The following is a 16,999-nucleotide window of genomic DNA, read 5'->3' on the forward strand; positions in this document are numbered from 1 at the left end:
CTAACATGCACTCGGTGGTCCGGCGGCGCACTGGCAACTCATTGCATTAAGCTGTTGCTGCTACAGCAGATTCATATCACACGCGATATGAAAAGGTTAAGAGGCTTTGTAGCGCGGGTTTGGATAGAGTATGCATCAGTGATTTGTGGCGATTGTGAACCCTCTTCCACCTTGACATTTACAATCCCCAATGCACGACAGCAACTTTAATTGCACGCTAAAGCTGCTTTTCCACTCCTGAAGGGAAATAAACAGGGGGATGCGTCTCACCTGGGGGGAGCCCAGTCATGCCGTGTGCAGTCTAACAAGGTGCCCACGTAGGTCTTGTTTCTCCAGGTGACATTGACCACCAGCATGCCTGTAAGACAGGTAAAAAAAATAAATAAATCACACGTTGACATACATTAAAGCACAACGACTACTTTGTAGTAAATTACAAAGAAAAGCAAAGCTTTAAAATACACAAACATAAATATTAGAGTGCAGAAACTCTTTTACTGCCTTCAGGCTGTGAGCAAAATGTACAAGAACAAATCTTCTCTAAATGATTTCATAATGGAAGATGATTATACAAGCAACCAACCAGAGCTGGGTGATATGTCTTGAAAATGATGTCTTCATACTAGACAAGTTTTTTGTCCATTTTTTTCTCTCGCTTTCTTTACTAAAAATTTAATTACAAATGACAGAAAATATTTTCAAAAAGTGGCTTTTATTTTAGCCATTACTTCAGTGAGTTGCGTAACAGAGTATCAAGGCCTTACTGCAATAATTTTTGTGTAATTTGAGAATAGTCATAATATTATCAAAATAAAGGCAGAGAAGAACAGCGTAAAATTACAAAAAAAAAACAAAAAAAACTTGTTTTAATGATAGAAGCTTCTACTGAGCAGCTCAGTCAGTGTGACTTTTCAAAATAGAAAGTCGTTTGGTCAATCGTTACAAATTCCTGCAGAAGAAAGTAATTTGATGGTAATGCCAAAGTATAACTTCACAAGATGCACCTTACTCGTTTCATTTTTTTATTTTCATGTAGAAATTCTAAGAAAACTTAATTCTTCTAATATTGTAATATTACGACTTTAAACATGTAATATTAACACTTCATTCTTGCATTATTTTAACTTTATGGTCTTACAACCTTATTGTTGGAATCATAACATTTTAAGATTTTAGCTTGATCCTAATATTTCATCATAAAGTTGACCTGAATTCAAAGTCCAAATAAACAGAAGCTGTAAAACACGTCTGCCAAACAAGATGACGTCCCTGGAAAGCCCCAAATAATCCAGAATTTCCAGAAATTCAATCTCAAAAGCCAAAAATTGGATTAATGGATCAAATAAATGTATCCATTAATCAATCGTCCAGTCCTACCACCAACACTTTTTAAAAATCTTGCCTGTAAAGCAGTGGACTCCCTGAAGAAGCCTGAAAGCCTTCGCCCTCAGGCTTTGACTCTACCACAACTTCTTAAAAAACATACACAACCAATCCAAAGTGAGTGGTTCAGTTTGACAGACAGTAAATGAGTGTGTAAGACAAACCTATTGACTCCCCTGGCATTGCTGCAATCTGTCACATTTAGAAGCTTCTGCGTTGCCATTTGGCCAGCGTGAATTATGTAGCACCCATCGTGTGCTACCCAACCCGACCCCGGGGCCGAGCATGACACCTGATCCTGCATCTAAAACCTCAAATTAGTTCCAGACACAACTAAATAAAGGACTGGGAAATAGTCTGAGCCTGGCCTTGAAAATAATCCTGCGCAAAATTAATTATCACACATGCACTGCTCAGGCTTTTCCAGCCTATTACAGATTTACTATCTTTAAGGTCCAACATGGCTATCCTGATTTTGACCAATTCGGTTTGTTCTTAGCAAAATAATAATAATAATTAAAAAAAAATCAGGATCTGATCTAACAATAAACACAAATCCAAACTGATCTAAGGGCAAACTGACCAATTGATGGGTGGATCTCTACATTTGAGTTTCATTGTTTGTGACTCTGCTATCAACTCTTGTTGTTCATTGGTTCACTGACAAAACAACATAATGGCAATTTAACATTTCATTAAACAGTCCCTTCAGGATTTTGCAATTTTTCAGATTTTTTGCAATCAAACTCAGATTCTGTAATGTTACTTTATAAGTATCTGCAAGGAATTTTGACATATTTGCACTTCTGTATGACAGTAAATATGGATTCTTGTTACTTGACGAAAAGTTGTTCTACACTGAGGTTGCAGTGTAGAAAAGTAAAAAATACTTCCACCTGCAGGTGGGAGTTAGCCATTTAAAGTTAGTCACTGAAACCCAATGTTTTTGACCATTTTTGTGGAAAATGTCCAATAAACTCTCAATTATGGATTTGGTGTAAAAACATGTGGGAATCTGTAGATTTTGTGTGTATTTGCACAATCACAACAAAATGGAACAACTGATAAATATCTAATTTCACAAACAGGAGCATCAGGAGTAGGGCTGTTGTAAACGAATATTTTAGTAATCGAGTAATCTATCGATTATTCTTACGATTAATCGAGTAATCGGATAAAAAAAAATTATAAAATGAAATATTGGTAAATCTGGCATAATACCGGTGTTACTATCAGATATCAATATCAGTCCAATTTTTCATATTTGAGCATCCCTAACAGTTGCTTTATTGTAGTTTAGAAAACTAACCTGTAACAATAATAGCTCACGTTCTAAGTTAATCAGAAGAAAAGTTATAGAAAAATCTGAAATTATATTGAATTTAATAACAAAGAGGCAGGCTCACAAATATGCTTATAAAAAATGTCTACAATCCAGCTTTTAGTTTATGTATTCATCTTCAGTGAGTTTAATAGATTAATTAAACTCACCTTGCCACCTAACCTGTCACGCTTTGGGTTTGAAAATACGGGAAATGCCGCCTGGAGTGGGAGGAGAGGGCGAATGAACGAACATGGGATGGAGGGGAGGAAATAGACCAGCGGACTGACGAACCGTTAGACCGGGGGACGAACACGGGGGGAAGCAATACGGGATATTTACGACACCTTCACTGGTCACACTCAGAAACTCATCTACCAGCCATGTATGATGCGCTCCGCCACCCGTTTCTTCAGACCGGGATATGAAATTTATTGTGCGGTTCGTCGGTAAAGCTACATTTACACGGTAAGCATCAGCTACTCAGCCGCCCGCCCTGTTCAGGCTATCCGCTCACCTCAGCGCTCTTCCCGCCGTTCGCTTTCAACCAGCAGCCCCGGAGGAGAAATGCTGCCGTACTCCAGGCATTCCCCAGTCATTTTAAGGATGCTTATTGGTTCCCCAAAAACGATAAAAAGTCGGGCATTATCATCAATCAATAAAATCCCAATCTTGAAGATTGGACTTTATGCCGCTGAGACTTAGCTTTTGTCAACAACTCAGAGGCGGAAGTGAGAGCTCCGCGCAACGCAAATGAAGTCCCGGCCGGAACACGGTGCGCTAACTAATAAAACACAAATTAACGAAGCTTCGAGGCAGGTAAATTTTCCTCGAGGAATTTTAGTAATCGAGGTACTCGAATCATTCGAGGAATCGTTTCAGCCCTAATCAGGAGTGCATGGAACAACAGTACACAACCCACAAGAGCCAGGCAGCTCCTCATTATGCTGGTCACTGACTTGGTCAAGCAATGGTGTTGGACAGTATCCCAATCATAGAGCATTTGTCGCAAGTCAGCCAATATAGATGTGGTAAGATCTCATCTCCATATTTCTGTGCACTGCCACAATGATGTGGGATTTTCTTCATGGCTGCCCCACATCATCACAATGCCTCCACCACAACCTGTTTAGCACTGGCAGAGAGAGTTTAGCAAGTTTGTTTTGTGTGCAACAAATTAACTCCTCTGCAGCTCAGCCCAAATGAATTATCCTTTTGTTTAAAAAAAAACAACAAAAAACAAACAAATATGACAATTTAAAAGGGAAAACAGGCTTTCCTGCTTATGATTACAAAGAAGCATCCTTAGAACAAAGCAAAAACAACAAAAAATCTGACCACATACAAATAAACTTAGTATTTATATGGATGAACAGAACACTGCACAAGTTGCTGCTGTGAAAGTTGCTCGAAATAAACGCGCCAGTTGAGGCTTTTCAGATTTCTAACCAAACGACCTCCGAGGATTAAGAGCTGCGACTGCGTGAAAACATTCAGGATTTATTGCCCCGCACCCTCCCTCTCGCTCCCTGGTGGTGACCTCAGCTTGCCACTTCAGCACTGCAGAGAAACCGGACGATGCAGTGAGCTAACTTATCTAATGACACAGGAATGCTGGCTGGCAGCTTCTATCCTCCAGAGCATTTTATTAGCTTAGGAAAACCTCTCTTGCTCACCCCACTTTCCCTCCCTCCTTCACCCTCTCTGTCATTTCCTCTTTTCAATGGTATAACCATCCCTAGCTTACAATCTTCACCCCCCTCCCTTATCCCCTCCCTCCCACACACAACACACACAAAAAACATTCACAGTTCAGACCTCATTTTTCTCCTGCTGCCTCTGGCATAAAGCAAGAAGAGCATAAGGGATTTATATATGTTTACAGCAACCTGCTGACACTTGGCTGCATGTCTCCTGCCTTCAAATCTGCGGCCGTGAAAACACGAGCACCTGGTCAAGGCTGCAAGCGACGGCAAAAGCGCGGCGGGGTCCTCGAGTTCGGATTTCTGTCACATTCAAAGAACCCAGACCCATTTTCTGAAACGCCTTCGAGAGTCCGCCCCCTAAGCTCTTGAAACACTCAAACACAAAATGGCTCTGGCAGCTGGTCGAGGCAGGGATGTAAATCAAGGCGGTGCACATGAATGACTAGCCTTTCTTGATGTGCAGGATATAGCCCTTCCTTCGCTCTGCCTGGAGAGAGAGAGTGGATGTGGGGTGTTGAGAACGATACGGCGAAATCGTCGAGTCTTAATGATTTTAAATTAGCCCTTCAGATTTTATGCGGCCGTTTATGCAGGCGGCATAATGGAGAAGCATGAATGAGATTCAAATGTTTCTGTGGGGATTTTTTTTCTCTCCCCCCCGTAAATTTAACTTGGCCTGAAGTTTAGTCAAATTAATTCCCATACTAAATTGGTTTTAATCCTCAGACAAAAAAAAAAAAAACTGATAAAAGATGTTTTTCAAAGATTAGTTATAGAATTTGTATGTTTTGAAATTCGTAATGTATTTCACGGAGCTACCAATGTCAACAATGTAGTTTTATTATATATAGCTGTCATTTTAGTTTGAAGTACAGTTTAAGTCATGTAATTTTTTTATGAGAAAACTTTCTGCCAAATTAACTCAAAGCAGAGAGAAAATCACAAACAAAGAAAAAATAAATACAAGGCAAAACAGTCGAATCACGACCATGTCATATGATCCGGCTCAGGATTCTCTTATTATGATGTAGAACAAAAAATAAATCCAACCATCACAATCTGCACATAAAGAGACTGGTGTAAAAAAAAAAAAACATTGTACACTATAAAAGGTTTCAGCCCATTTCATAAGTTAGCTTCTAGATTTTCAGTTTGGACGTTTGGGAATAATCCATTTACCTTGAAAACCACAACTTGTGATAAAAACACAATTCTTTTAATTCAAGGGGTTTTATGCCATATGAACTGGCTTACATTAGCCATACTCCAGAGTGTATACCCTTTTGTCTAATGCATGCTCCATTATTTCATACTAAATAGATTATTTTAAGCCCAAGATAGTTTCTGCCATCAATCATTTTGTTGACAAAAGTTCAAAAATTGGGTGTCACCGGTTTAAGCACATTTTAAAAGACTGTATTGCAACCCTGCGGATGCTTTTACGTCTCGGGGCATGAAGTCGTTGCCTTGGCATGGATTTTGTCTCAGGTTCATTTAGCTTAAATAACGACCGTCTCACAAAACCATCTTAAAGTCACCATGAAGATTTTCCATCATGACTCAGGACTGAGCTGTGGCTCTGTTTTGAAGGATTTTTGCTGTTTTTTTTCTTTCTTCTTTTCTTTCTTTCTTCCTGTGAACTGTTGTGTTTGGCAGCGTTTTGAGGATCCCTGCCCTGCCTGAAGATAAATCTTCTCCGCAATCTGACATCGCATGTGCTTGCCTTTGGGTTTTCCAGAGGAATTTCCCTGTATTTCTCTTGACATAACTCAATGTCATCTAGCGAAGCTGCGTGAAAACAGCTGATGAGAAGGTGGGACGATCAATCTTATCGAGCACTTTCAACTCTAGTCGCTGTGGCCGATTAATTGGCCAGAATGATTTCATCCCGTCAGGAGCAAAAATAAATAAATAAATAAAATGTGCGAAAACATCCATAGTATTGCACAACGTTTATTAGAAAACTGCATTGAGGTGGAATTACAGGATATTTACGAGCCTGTGAAAAAGGCAACTGCAATCAGAGTGATGCCGCTATAAAAATACACAATGCAAACATCTTATCTGGCACCTTGCTGTGGTGCCAGGTGCTCGGTTTATTTATTTTTTTCCTCCCCTGACAGGCTTCCTTCTGGACAGCTTCCCATGCCGAAAGCCTGGAAGGAACTCTGTAATCCTTGGCTTCTGAGTAACCTCAAATCTCAGCCTCTGGCTTTCTCTGAATGATAATAATACCGCTGCCTCAAGACGACGTTGGGACAACTCAATCATATTTTCAGTCACATGACCTCCAGTTACTGCAAGCTGATTTGAAGAAGTGAGCAAAATTGTGTTTGGTTTATGCAGATTATGAACAATAAATAAGAGATAATGACATTATACCATACTGAAGTCTTTAGTTCTGCAGTCGCACTAAATCAGGCCTGTAACTAACTAATTATTGTAGTACTCATTTACTCTATTGATTATTCTTATGATTAATCAATAAAACATTGGTACATTCTGTAGATTTTTCATTTAACCACTTTAGCCTTTTTAATAAATTATTAGAAATGTGTCAAAAGACGCAAATAAATAATTCAATTTCTTTTAAAAATAAGCTTTTAATTGTCTACAATGCAACATCATAGCATTCCGTCAGTGTGTGCTTGATCATTTGTAGCAAAGGATGCAGCCAAAAAATACTTCTAACACATGAAGAGCTCAACCTACAGTGTAGGGCTAATCTGTTGACTATGTTTTATGGATTAACTTATCAATATTTGGTTAGCAAAAGTTGCTAACCAAATGTACAACAGATGAGCATAAAACATGGTGGAAAGCATAGGATTAGTTATTGATAGTCAAAATCTGCTTCTTTTTTTCCCTGCATAATGACAATTTTCTACGCAACTCAATTTAGGGTGAAGTATATCAACTAAAACTAATTTGAATTTTCATGTTTTCAGTTTCAGCGCGTCAAGACAAAACAAAAATAGAGTCAAATCACACTTAACAGCTTTTCCACCGTAAAACAGCATCTTGAACACCAAAACATAACTAACGGGCTCTATTAGAGACGGGAAGTCAGCAAAGAGTCACAGAATGAAATTTGTTTGGTATTTATTTCTCCTTTATTTCCAAAAAAAAGTGTGCAATTGCGCTACAGAACTTTATTTTCTATTTTTGACTCAATTCCTCACTAGCTTAAGGGCAGCGATTGCTTTAGACAAGAACAAATAAAATAAACACCTGATCTTCAATGAGTGTATTAATTCAGTCACAAAAATAAAAAATACAAATAATTTCACACAATATGGATTATGGGTGAAAAACAAAATGTATCGTTTTCTAAATATTATCAACTGGAGCATATGAAGGAGCCTTTCTCAGCAGAAAGAAACAAATGTTAACAGCTTTTCAATAAACTGAATAGAGTTCAAGATGACTTTGCAGACATTATTTCCTTTAATATATGTGTGTATGTTTGAGCCTTGATCCCGCTGTTGACTGACTGGATTTGTTTCTGGATTTATTTTAGTAGGGGAGAAAAAAAAAGAAATCCAGCTGGAGTTCAAAGATCAAAAAATAAAACTTGCTGATCGGAGCTGCATTTCACTTGGGATTTGTTTTGTAGGAAAGGGTTTCAGCGGGGTGAGAGAAAAGGGTCAGAGCGATATAAAGCGAACCCAGTTCCCCGCTCTCTGCCCTCCCCCTCACGTCCCCCCTTATTGTGTTGGGCTTAATAGGGTCACCCAGGACAACTGAATGAAGCCCGCATTAATGAGAGGAATTGGCCTGTAATTTTAACACTCGTTTCCTTTCAGCGCTGTTGAACAACAAACGGCGCCTCTATTTGGGCTCTGAACGCAAAACGTGTGAGATTGCTTTGGACGAGAGGATAATGAAAGGCGAGAAATGAAGTCAGGAGTAGCGAGTATGCCGTGTTCTGTTCTAAGCCTCCCCCTCCTTCCCACTTAACACATTTCATTAAGTTCCAGCAGGAGCAAAAATATCAGGTCCTCTGCTGCTGCTGAAGTCGGCGCGGGCTGGGAGTTCACTGGCTGACCTCTGACCTCCTCAAGCCCAACAGGAATCTGCAGAGGTTAATGGCATTTTCACTGACTGACCTCGTCAAAATGCCTTAGTTATCTCTGAAAACGGAGGATCGTTTCTCTGCGATAATTGGGTGAAACACTCAATTAGCAGCATAATATTTAAGGTTTCTATTAGTCTTTTGATGTGTAAGAAATGTCTGAATAGTACAAGGCATGGCTTAGAAAAAAAACAGCAAAACAAACCAAAAAAAAAAGAAAAAAAAAAAAAAAGAAGTGTTCGCTTGTGAACAATTACCAGCACTTGCAATTATCACCTTTCAAAACACACTCAGAATCTGATGTGATTATTGACAGACCCTCTGCTAAAAGGGATCCATTTGTCTCCATTCCTAATGCTCCGTGTGAAAGCTCTGCTTTGAAAGGCTGTATGCAGATTATAAAAAAAAGAAAAAAAAGTGGGAACAATGAGAAAAATGGTGTCAGTATTCATCAGCGGAGATAAAAGATAACTGGGTGCTGCCACGAGCAATAACCGTAACCTTGACAAATGAAGCGTTTGAGCACCCAAGTGTCGAGCATGTTTTCATTTTACTGTGTTATTCTGCTCTCGCGGTGCATAAAGGGAAGTAGAGCTTGTCCGGTTATGTGAGTGTCAAAATACTAAGTCCTCGGGATGACCTTTAGCTTAAATGCTGGGCAGACAGCGATTTAGGACGAGCCGTATGAGTCACTTTCAGCACTGTGGAGGTAATACATTGGAATGTAGTCCTGGCAGTAGTCTGTAAAAACCCCCCAAGGGGCTTCAGCGCTCCAGTTTGAACTCTCCTGGGCTAGGAGCTTGTGTGGTCCTATATTCTGATCCTCCCTGACCCACTAAAGGGCTACATGAAAGTCTTTTAGTCTAGATTGCTGATTCCCATAAAAAGAAAAAAAAGGAGACAAAGATGGTAAGAAAAAAAATCTTAAAGGGGCCAAGCATGCAGTGCAAGTTTACAGCAAAAATTAAGTACTAACTTCAGTTGTTATAAAAATTGGACCTGTGTTGCTTAAACTGCTGCTCTTTCTGAAACTCCGCCTTCAGAAAGCCATCAAAACATCTCTTGAAGGCGGCGCTAGGTCCACCCCGGCATTTTTCCACAGTTGAATGATTTCCATGGAAATTAAAGGATTTCTCAAAAAGGCATCACTCAACATTATAACGTGATGTAAACCTCAATAAAGTTGATTTTACATTATAGTCCCCCCATTAAAATTCAGCTGCTGGTTTCAGATGAAAATTTGTCTCACTATTTTAAGATGGTATTTCCGAGGGTTCAAAGCGTTTCTGGTTTTAATGGTTACAAAGATAAAATGTCAGAACATTAGTATTATAGCAGCAATTGTACTGCTTGATTCTCATTTCCCTTTAGAGCTCCGTCTGGGATTTTTCCCATTGAACTCGATTTCTCAGGCAGAATTTAAACCGGGCCAGTCAGAGATCAGAAGGACGAATTGTGAACGATGATGCTGATTTTCTACTCCGTTTTACATGAAAATATTTAAGCCACAAGGAAAAAGAAAAGGTCCACACTTTCTATTTCTCCAACGTGCTTAAACCGTCTACATTTTTGGACTGATTTATAATTTGTTGCATTTGTAAAAGATTGAAAATCTTGATGCAGATTTCATCTACAACAATAACTAATTCTTTTCTGATCATAAAGATGCACAAACTGTAAGGAATGTTAAAAAAAACAGATGAATCAGAACATCTTTCCTTGCAGAAACATAAAGTACATATATAGACTTTAGTACTGGAGGTGAAAGATGGTATAGATGACTGCTGGATGTGAGATGGGTCTGGTTGATGATTTTATTTGGATTATAAAGCTGCAGTTGAAAAGTTCAGGCTGCCTTCTGGTTTATAAAAGGAGAAAGTCTGAGGTAACTCTCCCTGACAGGAATAACAGCCTGTGAGAAGGTCAATTCTCTTATACCACTGAGAGGAACGGAGCACAGTATCAGTATGCTTTCCACATCGTCCAACATTATCAGCTGCATGCAGCAGTCTCTACCTCCACATAAAGAAAAACAGCAGCCTGCCATGCCGGAAATGACCAAAATATAAAATCCTTGACATTTTTTTCCACGTTTTTACATGCAAATAGTCCTCTAAGTAATCAGCACTGCAGCAGGGAGCAGTATCCTCAAATGTCATCCGGGTGAATCTACAATCTCTTGTTAAAACAACCCCTCTGGTGTTTTTCCTTAGAGGAGATGGTGCTGAGATTAAGAGACGGATCTGCCAAAGGCACATTACTCAAGCTCTCCTTGACGTGTATAAGGAAAACATGATATCTTGTGACAACCACTGGCAAAGCCCTCCAACTCCTCCAGGCGTATGATTTATACTTCGAGACTGTTTAAGTGTTTGGAAAAAGGCTGTTGTCGGCCAGTAAGAACGGGAACAAATGTCTCTTTTTTCATCAGATTTGGGTTAATTCTGGAACCATCTTGCCAACTTCACCCTGGGACTAAATGTGTGACTAACAAATCAGGCTCTCTCCCTCAGGAACAATAATCCGTGACTATCTGAAGTTTCCTATTGTGTCATTTTAACCACATGTATTTAGGAAAGCGACATTCTAGTTTGGAAATTCTCCACTTCCACTCTTGCACAGTAAGCACTGGTGAGGGTAAGAGTTGGCTAAGAGAGCGGCCAAAGAACAGGCAAATGAAAATCATCTGTGCGCGGACTGAGGAAATTAACCGTTTTACCACTTTTGCTTTAATCCTTAGAATCTGCGCCCGACTGTTAATAAAATTGGTCTTTTGTGATTGGCTTTGCAATCCATTTGGTTGCTGCTCATTGGTCTGATTGACAGATACAGGTGTCCAGAGGACGCTTCCGCTATTTTCAAGTACAGTTCCTCCGGCAACGTCCCAGAGAGTGGCCATGGCTCGTCTGAAAAACGATGTAATGAGTCGTCAGTAAAAGACAGCTGGCAGGTGAGCAATAGACTTAGACATTCATTTTTCATACAGAACTGGTTTATTTCATATTCAGAAAGTAAAAACAAGGAAGAAATTAAACAAATTACACCATTATTACAGGCAAGATGATATATCTAGTCAATGACACAAAACTACACACAACATAAGATGAGATTTTAATATTTAGGGGCTTACTGAGATGATGTCCAGACATAATCTATTTCTGATGAATTTGTGTGGAAGTAAGTTGATAATAGAGAGGCCCACTTTATACATGAACTCTGGTTTTCTGTGCTAGAATAACCACTCTTTGTTGGCTTTGAGATTACCCAATCTATGCTAGCTTTGAGATTACCCAATCTATGCTAGCTTTGGGAAAACTCAATCTATGCTAGCTTTGGGAAAACCCAATCTATGCTAGCTTTGGGAAAACCCAATCTATGCTAGCTTTGGGAGAGTCTTTAACCTAACACTGCTTTAGCCATGCTCTGGATCATAAACTTTCAGATTTTGAAGCTGTTAACATTGTAATAGCATGGATAGTATAATTTTTATTGAAATTCCAAAAACAGTAAAAATGCTGACGGGGCCCGTTATGATAGCTTGAACCGACGCAGCAACTAGACAGTGCTACATGAGATAAACTTCACTTCCATCAGTTATACATTCACATTTCTTCTATGCAGAAGCCTAACCGTTATTAACTGCCATGATAAAGCCAAAGCTGGAGATGCTGCTGTGATGGCGGCTGTATAAATAATCCATGAGACAAACACTTATCACAAACAGCTTATATTATTCATCTATTAGGGAGCATAAGAAGCTGTGGGACCTGCTTTGGGAATAGCCTGCTGTGAACTGAAGGATCTGTCTGTGTGTGTGTGTGTGTGTGTGTGTGTGTGTGTGTGTGTGTGTGTGTGTGTGTGTGTGTGTGTGTGTGTGTGTGTGTCTAAACGCCACACTGCCACTGGCATGGAGCTGCAGTGTTTGGCTAAAGGGGCCCCCTCTGTGTTCCCTCTGCCCTGGAGCAGGAGCCAAGGCGTTCTGGGCTCTGTTTCAAGACCAATAAACTTCTCCTGCATCTCAGAGATGGCATTTGGAGGTATCAGCATGCTAAGCCTGGGAGGGGCCGCCCCCGTCGCCCCGCCGACACGACCCTGGGAGCTGCCACTGCCTTGTCTGCTCTGAGGGGATTTGTTTCAGTGCTAGGCCTTAAAATACCATCGCTCCGACCCCCCCCTCCTCCCCACCTCACCCAGCTAACCTCCTCCTGATCTCTATGCTTCGGTTGCCTCCAGACTGACAGCATGACAGAGACTTTCTCCTACGTTTGACATTTTTTGTTCTTCTACAAAAGACCTACATGGCTTTAATTTCTTTTTTTAATGGTATGTGGGTTTTATTTTAGAGCAACTCATGATGCATTTTAGCTTCCATTAAGTCATTATCCAGATTTGGATGCATGCGTGCTCAAAGCCTCAAATTACACGAGACAAAAAAAAAAAAAGAAAAAAAATCCATTCATCCTCATCAAGCAAGAATGTTGTCAGGTCCAACCAGAGGTCCAGCTTCTTTGATCGCTTTTTATGATGTGTTGCTTGCTTCCTCCTTGTCTGCTTCCTTCTCTGGCATTCAGAGTGAGTCGGGTGAGGCGCAGACAATTACTGGGAGCTTGTTGTTCATTTACTCCCACTAGGCCAAAAGGCAGAGGTGATAAAGCAGCTGTTGTTTGGCATGCTAAATTATATCTGCACGCATATTTAGGTAGGGGGTTAAAATGCCTGAAATGTACAAATACGAAAGAATCTGGTGAACACTTTTTTAATTCACCTCTAATCAGAATGACTGCTGTGTTTTTGTTCCTTGTTCTTTGAGTCTTTTTTTTTTTTGATAGGGTTGGTTCTTATTTGTTGAAGTAACAGCAGCTGCATGGGGGTGTGACGCAAATGGCAACCAGGTCGATTTCATTCCAAGGCCAGTCAGCGGATTTTTAGGAGCTAGCGCCATAAAAAAAATGATGCAGAGGGAATACAGCACATATCTTTGTGTCGTTTAATGTGGTGCGAAAAAAGCAGCACAACGGAAGTCATTGAGAATAAGTTCACTGACTATACCAATACTGAAAAATCTGAAGAATGCAGATTTTAATGGTAAAACGACACCCTGGTGTTTCCTTTTAAGACACAACATCAAACTCTCTTATAAACAGAAGCTCATTTATCTGCAGCTAACAAGCAGCAAATTCAAAGAAGCCATTTTTAAGCTAAACACTCGGCTTTATTGTTCAGCAAACAAAGATTTTTCATGTCAAAGTTGAGTTAATATACAAAGCTGATAGCTCATTAAAAGGTAAAATTGTGAGAGGGGCTATGGGTAATTTTACTGAAGGTTTGAATCATTGCTACTTTGATGGAAAACCATCAAGAAGAATCAAACAAAAGCAAAGGCCTTGATCAGAGAAAAACCAATAGAGATGTTAAAAATGTGCGTTTTGATTTGCGTCTCAACTCTACTCGACACATAACAGGTTCTTATGTGTTCTCTTCTCAGCGTCTCTTACAAATACAGCAAAAGTCAGTTTAAACAAACTTAGAATGAAATGTAAACAAACTTCAACAGCGTCCAAAATGTAAAGACATGAAAAATGTAAACTGAAGAAAAATACTGACCTCGTTTTATTTCTGCTTGCTGAATCATTTATGTCCTTATATACAGACTGAGGTTTAAAATACCAAATAGAGTAAAATCGTAGCTGTTCGGCCAGGGTTTTATTCTAATGATGCCATTCCGCCGTTTAAACCGTTTGAACTTAATGAAAATCTTTAATAAATATCATTAGGAGAAAAGGAGAGTTTGCTTACAGAAGTTTTTCTGTGAATATCAGGGTAAAAAAACCACAACTATAATTATGATGTTGAATTGAGTGTGTGAAGCTGCTAAACTGCTACCTGATCGTTGTAGTTAAATATATACATATATTTTGTATATTTGATGGGTTTATGCAAATCATCTCTAAGTAGCAGATGGTGTTACTATTGGAAACTGTGTCTTGTATTTATTGAAACAGGTAAAATATGCACCATCTGGTGATTTTTTTGTTCTTAACTTGAAGGTTTTATAGATTTTAAGGTTTTTGTTTTGTTCTGTGAAGATCTGTCAGGGTTAATTAATGTCATTAGAAGTGATAATCTGTAATATTTCACAAGAGTCAGCAGGTCCAAACAGGGTTCAGAATCGCAATCAATGGAAATATAACTTCATATAAAATCTTCAGAAAATAATGTGTAATTTAATAAAACTACACATGAGATTTCTGACTTTTTTAAGTTTTTGGCTTCATAATTCATTAAAACCAGAAAACGACCAACATAACCCAAACAATTATACTGGGGTTAAACACAGCATGCTACCACCACCAACACTATGTCAGTACACAAGTATGGTATGTTGCTACCGGTCAATAATAAAAGCTTTCGATAAAATGTAGTTGTGTAATATTGATCTTGGTTACATTAAAAAGAAGAAACAAACATTTGTTTATTCCACTAGCAACAGCGGCCAGTGAGAGAAATGCTCAACTTCCACCCCCTGACAATCAATGGCATAAATTACAGTATACCAGATGAGTAGTACAGTATGAAAACATGCATGTACATGCAATTTGTTCCTGTCAGCTAACATGGACCATATTTCTTCTCCATGTCCATAAATCCCCAGTAATAAATTGAGTGCTTTTGATATATGAAACCGTGTTTTTTTGACGGCGATCGCTCTGCCCTTTCAAACCACAGTTCTTGTTATGGGGGTGGGGGGTATGTAGGAAAAGAGGGAGCCGGCTACTTTAAACGAACATAAAAAAGAAAAATAACTTACAATTTTAAAAAAAAAGTCATATCACATGTAGCTTCTTCCTATCAAGCAACTCTCACGGCAAATTTCAAAGTAAGTCTAAAAACCCTGACAGAAATAAATTATGTCTGCTTGACAAGTCTTTTTCCTCTCAGATAAAAAGAAGAAGAAGAAGGGGGAAAAAAAAGCATCTTCAAAGCGAGTGCACTTGTAATCTTACCCGAGTGGTCTCTAAAGCTCTGACAGCCATAACAACCTGTGTGCTACACCTGCAGAGTGCCCACCCCCCACCTCCCTATCACCACCTCCCAACCAACCCCCCCTCCCTATCTCTCTTCACCTCACCACTTTAAAAACCACTCTAAAGCACCCACCGTCCTCCTCCCCACTGGGCCAGACAGGACAGAATCAGAGGAAAACACAGCTCCACCAGACCAAACCACCACCTCTTTCAGCCAAAATACCAGCTTGAGAGAAAAAAAGAGAGAGAGAGAGAGAGAGAAAGAGAGAGAGAGAGAGTGCAGGCGAAGGACAGGGGGAATGTGAAGGGGGAAGAGGGGGGCAGGGCAAAAGGAGGGGGCTCAATCACTCTGTGGGAGGCAGAGAATGAGGGAGAACAGCATAGTACTGGTTTTGGCTCGGAGCCATGTTTGTGTCACTAACAGAAGTGGCCTTGTCTTCCCCCCACTCCCACCCCCCACGCCATGCACTCACTCTCTCCCAGTTTGCCTGGATACAGAGTCAAGGGGTGACCGGCTGGATGCTCAGTAACAGAAGAGAGGGAATCAAACACGGCTCAGAGCTGGAGCAAAAATCACAAAAAAGGATAGAGGGGGGAAAAAGCCACTCAATGGCAAAACAGGGGCTGTTTTGGGAATGTTGATGAGGCAGAGAGTTTTTTTTTTATCCCCACCTTCTCCTCCTCTGTTTGGTTCCTCAAAGTGAACCAACAGGCAGCACTGTGGATGTGTGGGCGATTTGTACTCAGCATGCCCGCAGAGCGGCTGAGCGCGAGCCGCTTTGAAGATTCACTGTTTGCATTATTTCACATTCACAACAGAGAGAGGGGGAAAAAAGAAGCAAAGTTTCTCAGATCCAAAAGGAACCCTGATAATGATACTGATACATCTTAAAATGAAATAAGCTCAATGTGGTTTCAATCAAAGCCTGGGGAAAAAAAACAACAACAAAAAAAACAGAGTGCCTAAGATTTCGCTCGGATTGCACCGCAGGAGATGAGCCAACTCTATTCCCAACTGGCATGCCTGCAAAAAAAAAACAAAAAACAACACAGCTTTTGTTGTGGAGGCATGATGTTTTTGAGGAGATATCTCTGTGCAACAAACTCCCGTCTGCACACTGCCAGGCAGAGCAGAAAAAAAAAAAGAAAAAATAAATCAAGGCCACCTAAGAACTGGCTGCCAACTATTATGCTGCCTGGAAGTATAATGCAGTATGTGCTGTTAAAGCACAAATTGGTGCCACCACTATTTCCTCAGGCAATTTTGGGTATACTGAACTATATTTCAGGAGACATGAAGGTATGGAAAGTAATGACAAAACAGAAAAATTCTTTGATGTCTTAGCCTCACAGCAGTCACTATGTACACCTTCAAAGACGTTTACATACATTCATCAATGGCATAAATTAGGGGAGCACCGACTGCAGTTTTAGGGCACATTACCGACCTTTAAAAATCCCAGCCTGCCAATTCAGGTTTTGGTCAATA

At 39.9% G+C, this 16,999-nt stretch overlaps 1 protein-coding gene across 1 annotated transcript in view; it reads right to left on the reverse strand.

The window, feature by feature from the left end:
* Window positions 1–16,999, reverse strand: part of znf609b (zinc finger protein 609b) — a 94,938-nt gene that overhangs the window by 11,636 nt on the left and 66,303 nt on the right. Inside the window, exon 4 of the mRNA XM_088004159.1 lies at window positions 271–358. Within this exon, the coding sequence (XP_087860285.1) occupies window positions 271–358 (88 nt within the window). The remainder of the gene's footprint in view (window positions 1–270; window positions 359–16,999) is intronic.

Source organism: Poecilia mexicana, unplaced genomic scaffold, assembly GCF_051168715.1.
Source record: "Poecilia mexicana isolate PSO_F unplaced genomic scaffold, ASM5116871v1 scaffold_3, whole genome shotgun sequence".
In the NCBI taxonomy this organism is placed as follows: Eukaryota; Metazoa; Chordata; class Actinopteri; order Cyprinodontiformes; family Poeciliidae; genus Poecilia; species Poecilia mexicana.